The sequence below is a fragment of the Glandiceps talaboti genome, chromosome 8 (assembly GCF_964340395.1).
Source record: "Glandiceps talaboti chromosome 8, keGlaTala1.1, whole genome shotgun sequence".
NCBI lineage: Eukaryota > Metazoa > Hemichordata > Enteropneusta > Spengelidae > Glandiceps > Glandiceps talaboti.
In genome coordinates this window covers 27,180,481-27,190,114 of record NC_135556.1, presented here as the reverse complement: position 1 = coordinate 27,190,114, position 9,634 = coordinate 27,180,481, and the positions used below count along the sequence as shown (strand labels likewise).

At 38.0% G+C, this 9,634-nt stretch overlaps 2 protein-coding genes across 2 annotated transcripts; both read left to right on the top strand.

Moving 5' to 3' along the window:
• The first annotated feature begins 1,883 nt into the window (after window positions 1-1,883).
• On the top strand, window positions 1,884-6,067 carry LOC144439450 (NACHT domain- and WD repeat-containing protein 1-like). Its single transcript, XM_078128736.1, has 7 exons — window positions 1,884-1,956; window positions 2,433-2,735; window positions 3,445-3,664; window positions 4,217-4,367; window positions 4,714-4,888; window positions 5,296-5,784; window positions 6,057-6,067. The coding sequence occupies exons 1-7, from the start codon at window positions 1,884-1,886 to the stop codon at window positions 6,065-6,067; spliced, it is 1,422 nt and encodes a 473-aa protein (XP_077984862.1).
• An 841-nt stretch (window positions 6,068-6,908) lies between these two features.
• On the top strand, window positions 6,909-9,634 carry LOC144438416 (uncharacterized). The gene is made up of 4 exons (XM_078127437.1): window positions 6,909-7,221; window positions 7,700-7,896; window positions 8,948-9,095; window positions 9,469-9,634. The coding sequence occupies exons 1-4, from the start codon at window positions 7,014-7,016 to the stop codon at window positions 9,579-9,581; spliced, it is 666 nt and encodes a 221-aa protein (XP_077983563.1). The 5' UTR covers window positions 6,909-7,013; the 3' UTR covers window positions 9,582-9,634.

Here is a 9,634-nt window from a genome sequence, read left to right as displayed (position 1 = left end):
CACTGTCCGCTATCAGAGAGTCTGTGATAGAGGAATGAGTTCTGTCCTGTATGTATCACACCGTCCTCCATCAGTGAGCCTGTGATAGAGGAGCGAGTTCTGTCGTGTATGTTTCACACTGTCCGCTATCAGAGAGACTGTGATAGAGGAATGTGTTCTGTCCTGTATATATCACACTGTCCGCTATCAGTGAGACTGTGATAGAGGAGCGAGTTCTGTCGTGTATGTTTCACACTGTCCGCTATCAGAGAGACTGTGATAGAGGAATGTGTTCTGTCGTGTATGTTTCACACTGTCCGCTATCAGAGAGACTGTGCTAGAGGAATGTGTTCTGTCCTGTATGTATCACACTGTCCGCTATCAGAGAGACTGTGATAGAGGAATGTGTTCTGTCCTGTATATATCACACTGTCCTCTATTAGCCAAAGGGGTTGTCCCTTAACTGAAGTAGTTAATCGTTGCTTTTACAAGAACACGAATCTTTTGACATTCGCATTCAGAACCAATCATCCTCTATATATTGTGTTCGATTTCTTATTTGAAATTCTTTGAAGTCATGTCGTCTTTGTATGACCATGACCCTACACGTGTAAGGTCTATGGTATGACATAAGACTTCACCAGGACAACATAAATCGCATACAAAGTGTTAGTTACGTGTTAGTCTTTACAGAGAGGAATACGTAATGGCCTGTTTCACTTATCGCTAAGACTTGCTTTGTGAGAGGGGTAAGTGATGGCGTGTCCCCAAAGAGACTTTGCCATGTAAAAATATATTCCATGTTCACAATTTTTAAAGTCTGGGTTTTCTTTTGTAGCCATGAACAATGACAACATCAGTGAAACGTTTAACGACTGTCGTAAAACATTTTGTTTGCCAGAGTGAAAAGATGTAAATCAATACTATGGGCTAGCCTTGTAAAAGGGTAGTCTTTTGTACGAATTAATGGACGTTTTACGTTTAATAGTTCACTTTACTGATTTTACAGTATTAGTTAATAATCACAAATTATAAGGCTTTTCTCCCGCCAATTTCAGGAACTAAATGACCTCGTGCGGATTTTCCCGAAAATATTGACTCAAGCTTCCGACAAGCGACCTCTGGTGATTTTCTTCGATTCAATATGTAACTTGGAAACGTATTGCTCATCGCGTCGGTTGTCATGGTTACCCATACAACTGCCACCTCATGTGAAGATAATTGTTACCACGACAGCCGGTGAAAGGTCTGGGACTCTGACAAGTCTACAGGTAGGGAACTATAAATCGAGTTAAATACTTGGCTAAAGAGGGATTTCAGTTAAAGAATCACGACAAGTACTATCAAAACTTTTGCTACATGTCATCGTCTGGCATGACAAAAATCTTACCAACATTGTTGAAATTACTTTGAGTGGATGGGCTATTTTTAAGGAATCCACAATGGTTAAAATGTAACAAATACAATGTATCAGTAAGCTGTTTGTTGAGCCAGACGACGGTTTATTTTAGGTGAACTGGTTTCTATTGTATCCTTAAGTCAATTCTGAATGTATGTTGCTAATATATCACACATTTTTTATTTAAAATTAACCTAGTGACCTACCTTTTTTTTATAAAAATTAATCCAACTTCTTCATTTCCTAGGAGTACATTGACGACAAATCTAGTTTCCTAGAAGTACCGAGACTTACCGAAAGTGGGGTAGCCGAGTACACTCGACGATGGTTAGCCGAGAAAGGACGAACACTGACGGCTCGGCAATGGAATGTTGTCATAACTGCATGCAAACGATATCCGTCACCTCTATATGTGAAACTAGCCACCAATGAAGCTATGCGATGGAAATCGTACGATTCATTACAGGACGCGTGGTTAGAAATGACAGTAAAGGGGATATTCAATATGATTTGCGAGAGACTGGAAAACAATTATGGTAGGGTTCTTGTGGGGCGAATACTTGGATATTTCACTGTAGGTATGTAGTCCTTTCAATTCAGTTTCTGTCGGCTTGCTATAGCGCTAAAAATACAAATGCATCACTTATTTGAAGGGAACTTTCTGATTGGTCAAAAAGTTACAGTACAATGACAATTTATGGCCATATGGGGGCGTGCTTCACAAACGAAAGACAGACTTTGATACTAATATCTAGGTTTATCAAACCATTGATAATTCAAGATGGCAAAGTGATAGTGAGTATATTATTGATTTTACGCGGTAATATTTAAATATATATCATTAGCATCATATTGCAACATTATACACTCATACACATGTATATACTTGCTTCTTTTGATGTACATTATCTTTGAACATGATATGTGTCGTTTGCCATCGAGCCAATTAAAAACTTTAGCGTTATGAAACTGATATTATAACCACAAATCTTAGAAAACTCATTCATTTTATTCATTCCTTTTCGTCTTATATCTGTTTATTTTTTTTACATAGCAAGGTACGGTCTAAGTGAAAATGAGCTAGAAGATATTTTATCACTAGATGATGACGTATTAAACGATATTTACATGGATTGCATCCCCACGATTGGTCGAATACCTTCGTTACTATGGATACGTGTATGTGACGAGTTATCACCATATTTGGTAGAGAGGACGATAGATGGCGTACTAGTAAAATCATGGAGTCATGAACAAATGAGGGAAATTGCCGGCAGTCGTTACTTTGGAAGTCAGGATAAGAAAAGACTTCTACACTCAAACGTTGCAGATTATTTTCTAGGCGTATGGTCAAATGGTATGTGTAGATATGGGTACTTGTGGTAGAGAGGGGCAATCATTTGTTGAATATGTGAGCAAGTCTGACGTCAAAATATTCTCTGAAAAATATATTTATTCATAATAATAATAATAATAATAATAATAATTTTTATTATTATTATTTTTTGATATCTGAAAACAGGACAATACCAATTTATGCTAGTTCTAATGGTTTTTGCTCGGGTAGAAGTTTTCCAGGTTGTGACAATGGGACGATATCACAGATGATAGGGGTTTCATGTGGACAAATTCGACAAACTTTGTGTTAAACCATAGTCGCTATAATTTTTGCTATTTTCAGTTTACATCAAAAAATACACCAAGCCTTTATTGGAAATGGTTCAAATCTAGACCTTTTCGCTAGCCGAATTCACCTGTCCACTAGCTATTCATCATGTTTATGGTATATTGTATACTGGCTTGTGTAAATAGTAACAGAGAACGATTCTAATTTGTCAACAATATTGCAATTAGTGCATGGGACACATACACTTTATTCACAGGGTGATCATAGACGCAACAAGAACAAAAATATATCAAATTAAAAAATTGCAACAAAATTCATGTTTTTAAGATTTCAAGTAACAACTACTGTCTGTTCTACGTTTTATATCACTTGTCTTTATGTTGACTCATACTATTACTGTTAGTTGTGTCTCAAGAATTCTATGTCCTTTGGTCCTTAGGTGTCAAGAAACCTATTGTTACTATAAGTGGAGATTTTGGTAAGAAAGACCGTCTTGTTGCAAATCAACCTCTTCAATTTTTCGATGGACTGCCAAATTATAGAAAATTACACGAATTACCCTATCACCTGCTAGAAAGTGACCGTCTTGGCACCTTGAAAGTAAAAGCATTATGTAACTATGAATGGTTAGCTGCCAAAATGACAGTCACTTGTTTTAGGTAAGCTTTATTTGCTGTTACTAACTATGACCGCATTTCCGAGTTTCTGAAATTCCCACAATTTATATGGCCACGACTTTCTTTTGTGCTATATCTACTTCTTTTAAAAGCTGTAATAATGGTTATTTGTAATATTATGTTTCCATTGTGAAAGAAGGAAATGCCCCATGTGGAATAAAATATATGAGGTCGATAGACTGACAGACAGCCCGCCATAACGACTGACAGACAGACAGACAGACAGACAGACAGACAGACAGACAGACAGACAGACAGACAGATAGCTGGACAAAGACAGATAGACCTACGTGATTAACGACCACCTGATCGATAATGTTTTTATTCATTCATTCATTCATTCATTCATTCATTCATTCATTCATTCATTCATTCATTCATTCATTCATTCATTCATTTATTGGTACACAGACTAGCTCAAAACGAGTCATACATCGTTTATCTATGAGTTATTATGTTGATGATGATTAACATTGTCTTAATTGCGTTTTGAGAAAAGGCCGTATTATTAAACATTGTGCTAATTTTTTTCAGCGATGTTATCGAAGATTTTACAATGGCGTTTAAGAAATACCCGGATGATGAACAACTTAAAACTGTGTCGGAAACACTTCAACTCTCCAAATATGCTCTACTACTTGATACAACTCATTTATCATCCCAATTGATAGGACGAATAACAAGGGTAAGTAAGTCATATGGGACATTGGCAAAGTCGCATTTTTATTTGTGTTATCGAGAATTAAAACTTTCATTGATCTTTGCCAGCGTCCCGTTGAAGGGGACAGATCACTGGTGATGAATCTCCACTAGTATTTATGTTAATCTCATTGTCCCGTTATCCTTGGGGGACTACTACTAACTGACAAATTATTTTTTTAAAGTTGAAGAAATTTTCCTTAAAAAAACCTGAAAGAGAATAACTCGAAACATTTGAAGTTTATGAGACATAAAAAATCCCCCAAGGAATTGGTGCCAGTCTAGAAATACAAATAAAGCCTTTCATTCAGCCCGTATTCATTTTAACTTAGGCTAACGGACTAGAAGAGTTGTTAAAGCAAGCCCATGCATCGATCACTCCAAGTCTGGTTCCTTCACTGCCATTTTTATCACCACCAAATAGTCAAATGGTTCATTGTCTAAATGGACATTCGACAACTATAACAACCATCGATATGACACAGGATGGGAAATACATCGCCACTGGTAGGTGTCTTATACAATGTTCACTTCAATATTCTCCTTGTATAGATGTGCCGTGTATTTGGATTCAGAAAATTGATTCCGAAAAGTTGGAACATTTTCAGAAAATTAATGCCAACAAGTCTAAAGGTTAAACAATATCATTTTCATATATAATTTAAGACCACAGTTTTGTGTAAGTTTAGTACTAACCTTACTGATGACGACACCAAGTTTTATTGAAATAATGATGAAAACGTTACGCTGGCTGCATACAATATCTGCATGGAACACTTCAGACGTTGACGTAAAATCAAATCTTATATCATGCATGTGTACTGTTTATTCTTAGTTCCACATTTCTCACATCAAATCCAAGAGTGATTTATTGATGAATCGGCAAAATAATTTGATACATTTCCTTCCTACAGCGTCATTGGACGAAACTATAAACATATGGTCGACCGAGGGCGGTGTATTACAAACATCAGTCAGTGTAGAAGGCAAGAGAATTATGAAGCTAAAATATGCCAACGTAGACAAGCTATTACTGGCCTCGTTCGCAGACACTATAGATATACTAAATGCAGAAACATTGGTATCCCAGCATTGTGTTAATGTTCGTGGTTTAGATGGGAAAGCACCACCATTTTCTGTTGGTGGCAAGTCTCGTAAAATTGCAGTAACAGTTCGTCCAGGAAAACTTGTCCTCTTGGATGTCGTTAAAGGGGGGAGTGTGATGGCAGAGGTAAAAGACAGCATATTACAGCGATCATGCGAAGGAACTCGACTTGATGCAAGGGGAGACATTGCCGCGTATTTCAATCCAGTGAACAAGAAACAGGTTGTAAAACTTGTCAACTTGGATGGTAAACCAGTTATCAAGTCTGTCAAAATACCAACTCATGAGAGGGCAGGAAGTAAGAATGATGACGAGAACCTCATCTCTGACATAGTGGTGACGACATCAAGATCGATTATAGTCATTGGTCGAAGCTTTTCTGACGTCACCATATTCGATGGCAACACGATGAGGTTGACCAGGAGAATACGTACCAAGAATGATCAGATTCAGCATAGGGCTCCAATTTTCCGTTTCACATGCGGGGATGAACACATGGTCTTTCCTACACAAGATGCTATTGCTGTGTGTGACATCGCTGGGGATGACGGAAAGTGGTATGGAATTCAGCATCGAACTGATGTCACAGGAGTTGTCTCAATGGACATGAAGGTATTTGTTACCATAGCAACTGATAATGTAATTCGCATTTGGGATGTGTCAAAAGAGGAACAGATGGAGATCATCATCAGAAATAATTGGGACAGCCACAAAATTATGTCCAAGATGGAAGCTTACAACCAGCAAGAAATGATATCTGTGGAGGATACAGCTGCTGAAATATTAAATGGTGAAGCTGGTGAGGTGCTGACTAGTACAGATGTACAAATAGACACAAGCGGTCAGGGCCTCCTCCAAATGGATAATCCACGGAGTCTGCTAGAAGATATCCAGATACTGTCTGAAGGCTTATTCCATACGGATCATACTTTACATCCGTCAGAGAGCTCATCTGAAGTTATTCAACAGATCTCGATAATTCCAGGCAGCATCTCAAATGCACTTGTCAAATCAAAGAACGGGGATCAGTATTCACTGACGATTTGGAACCTCGCCACATTAAACCCAGTACGGAGATCCATTCTCTATCGCTCTAGACACAGGAACAGGGATACTTTTGACAATGCCAAGATAGAACCTTTGAATGAACGGTTTGCTATCATTGTCATTGAAAGGAGAATCATCCTCATAGACTTTGTAGATAGCTTTGTTGTCCGTACTCTTGAAGGTGTTATCGCCAGTGACCAGGTTGCTTTGTTCAGCAATAGAAACCAGATTGGTGCCGTACAAGAAAAACGAGAAGCCATCGTTATCCATGACGCTAAAAGTGGTGATGTTATACTGCTTCGTCCTGAGGTTCGTGCCAAAATATGGAGAATTGCATCCCAAGAAGAAGGTGTCGGAAAGATAATGGTGGCACAGTTTGAGACGAGGGAATGTGTGTTTGAAATATGGAATGTTGCACGACGTTGCTTGTTACACACTCTCAAGGCAGACAGTGAGTACCTCGGGATACGACTGGGAGAAATGGTTCTTACCAATGATTGCCGTTATCTTTGCATGGCTCACATGAATGACGTCATCATGGTTTGGAATTTGCACACTGGTCAACTTGTTCGTAGGCTAAAGACAGAAGAAAGGAGGCGACGTGTAAAGGTGTATGCTGTCGTTGGAGCAGACAAGATGATCATTGGGTATGACAATGGAACGGTTTTGTTGTGGTCTCTGACAGAAGGTTAGATGCTAGTTGGTCCCTATTTACTGCTTTCATAATGTTTTCATCAATAAATCAATGTTACCATATATCTTCAATTCTCAATAATTTATCTTTCCTCCTTTCCCACATCTTTCTCTGCCCTAGTCTCTTATCATGCTTGTGTATAACTACACAACTGCTTGTGTATACCATCACATGTTGAGTTGAAAGCTGAGATTTCTCCAAGCACTGTGGTGCAGTACAGTTTTTAGATTTATTTTGTCACTATTCACGTGCACAGATGAGTTTTCATCATACTATCAAACTGTTATCTACATTGTATTTTAAAATGTGTAACAATTTGACCTATTTGACCTATCTTTATGTACATGTATTTATGTTATATTACACATGTGTTTACCTGTGTGTGTGTGTGTGTGTGTGTGTGTGTTCATCATTTCACCTTCAAATCGACTACTAACTACTGATGAAACATATCCCATTGTTACCACAACAGGAAGGATTCTTAATCGACTTGTGGGTCATACCAGGACAATTGAAATCATAAAACCCTCAAAAGATGGTCAGCGAGCATTGTCCATGACAAACTGTGGTTACCATGACGATGAGAGACAGATGATATTATGGGATTTGGAGAATGGAATCAAAGTAGCTGCTTTCAGATTAGATTATTTTCCTAATAACATATATCGAGTAAGTTCATGACGAGACCTAAATACTGAAACTCTACCAGTGTAGATCTGTATTCATCATGTGTCAAATGAATTATTAAAAAGTGAAGCAAGTGGCACTTCCCATTTTCATTATTACATGATCAAGTGGCCTGACAGTTGCTCGTATGTTTTGGGGTTGTTTGGTTTGTTAGGGTTTTTTTTTTGGTTTTTTTTTGTTGTTGTTTTTTTTGTTTTTTTTTGTTGGTTTTTTTTTTGGGGGGGTTGAGGATTTTTGGGGGTGGTATTTTATCAGGTAACAGGACAAACGCCCCCAGGACAAATGCCCCCGTAGGACAAATGCCCCCCCCCCCCCCTCCAACAAATGCCTACGGTAGGACTATGGCTCACAATTCAACCAACAAAGGCATGTTTTTAGGGTTACTTAGCATTTCTACTATAGTGTGATTGAAAGACGTGATTTCAGGCGGTGTACTTAAAACTAAAAATATGGTTTTATCACGAAAGCACTGTATAAGCACGCTTTTGGTAATAATACAATAAAAGTGATAAAATAAAAATCATGCCCTATTTGGTCGAATTCAACATTTTTGAACATCTTCTGTCTATTCTATTCGTCAGTTGTACAATAAAAGTGATAAAAACATATTTTAAGTGTATTCCCAGAATCGTGATTTTTTGGATCTCTATCCGTAGGCAATGACAATCCTACCGGGGGCTTTTGTCCAGGGTGCATTTGTCCTACGGGGGCGTTTGTCCGGGGGGCATTTGTCCTAGAACCATTTTATCAATACCATTTTCATGAGAGAAGGGGAATATTTCTACCTGCGCTAGTGGAGAATGTACTGGGTTGAATTTATTATTACTATAACGAATTCATGCAGTGCCAGGAGGTACATGTTATCAAATTACATTGTTGTACAAACAGTTTTGCCTGTACAACATATGCAAATAGTGTTTCGTCGGTATATGGGCCAAGCCCCTTCTACAAATATCAATCACTGATTAGGCACTTGTTAGTTGTCTGTGGTTTGACACTATGCAATCACTATGTTTCACTTGTTATCTCTCAGAAGGACACTGTTCATCTTCTCTTGAATGGTCACGTGGTTGTTCTACCAGCTGATGCCATAGGGTCACCCATTACTTTGAAATTGCTTGGACGGCAGTTCCCACCATTTGAAGTTCCAACAGAATGGCCAACACCTTACCAAGAAATCGGTAGCTAATTCTATTTACGTACAATACTTTTCTGAGACAAATCTTTTCTAAGACAAATCTTACTAACTTGTAATTGTGAGGGTATTTGCCGATGCTGCTACATGGTGTCTCTTTCATATAGCCCACATTCTGTTTTTGTAAGACTACTTTATCAACCACGTTACTATACCTATCCTTAGAAATCCTTGTAAAGAAAGTTTAGGAAAATGGCTCAAAATACTTTGCCATGTCCAAGACTTTTAATAATACAATACAAACCTGTCATGAGTCTGTTTAAATTTGAATTATTACATGTATTAGTTGGAAGGCAAATTTCAGAAGGCATGAACTATTACATGTTCTAATTACAATTCCATCACAATTTTATTCACAGATGAAGAAATACTGCTTGACTTTTCACAAGCTATTGGACAAGAACAAGATCTCGTGTCTCCAAGCGATAGTGAGATTCGCCATGATGATATCAAAGATGGCGGAGAAGAATAGACACACAGACACTATGACAACCCATCCCACATTACATTCTAATAAAGAGTACT

Coding starts and splice junctions, on each gene's coding strand:
- LOC144439450 (XM_078128736.1), top strand. CDS start 1,884: ATGATTTGCGAGAGACTGGAAAACAATTATGGTAGGGTTCTTGTGGGG. Junction 2,736..3,444: donor TCTAGGCGTATGGTCAAATG/GTATGTGTAGAT, acceptor TTTGGTCCTTAG/GTGTCAAGAAACCTATTGTT. Junction 4,368..4,713: donor TGATAGGACGAATAACAAGG/GTAAGTAAGTCA, acceptor ATTTTAACTTAG/GCTAACGGACTAGAAGAGTT.
- LOC144438416 (XM_078127437.1), top strand. CDS start 7,014: ATGGTTCTTACCAATGATTGCCGTTATCTTTGCATGGCTCACATGAAT. Junction 7,222..7,699: donor GTTGTGGTCTCTGACAGAAG/GTTAGATGCTAG, acceptor TTACCACAACAG/GAAGGATTCTTAATCGACTT. Junction 7,897..8,947: donor TTCCTAATAACATATATCGA/GTAAGTTCATGA, acceptor GTTATCTCTCAG/AAGGACACTGTTCATCTTCT.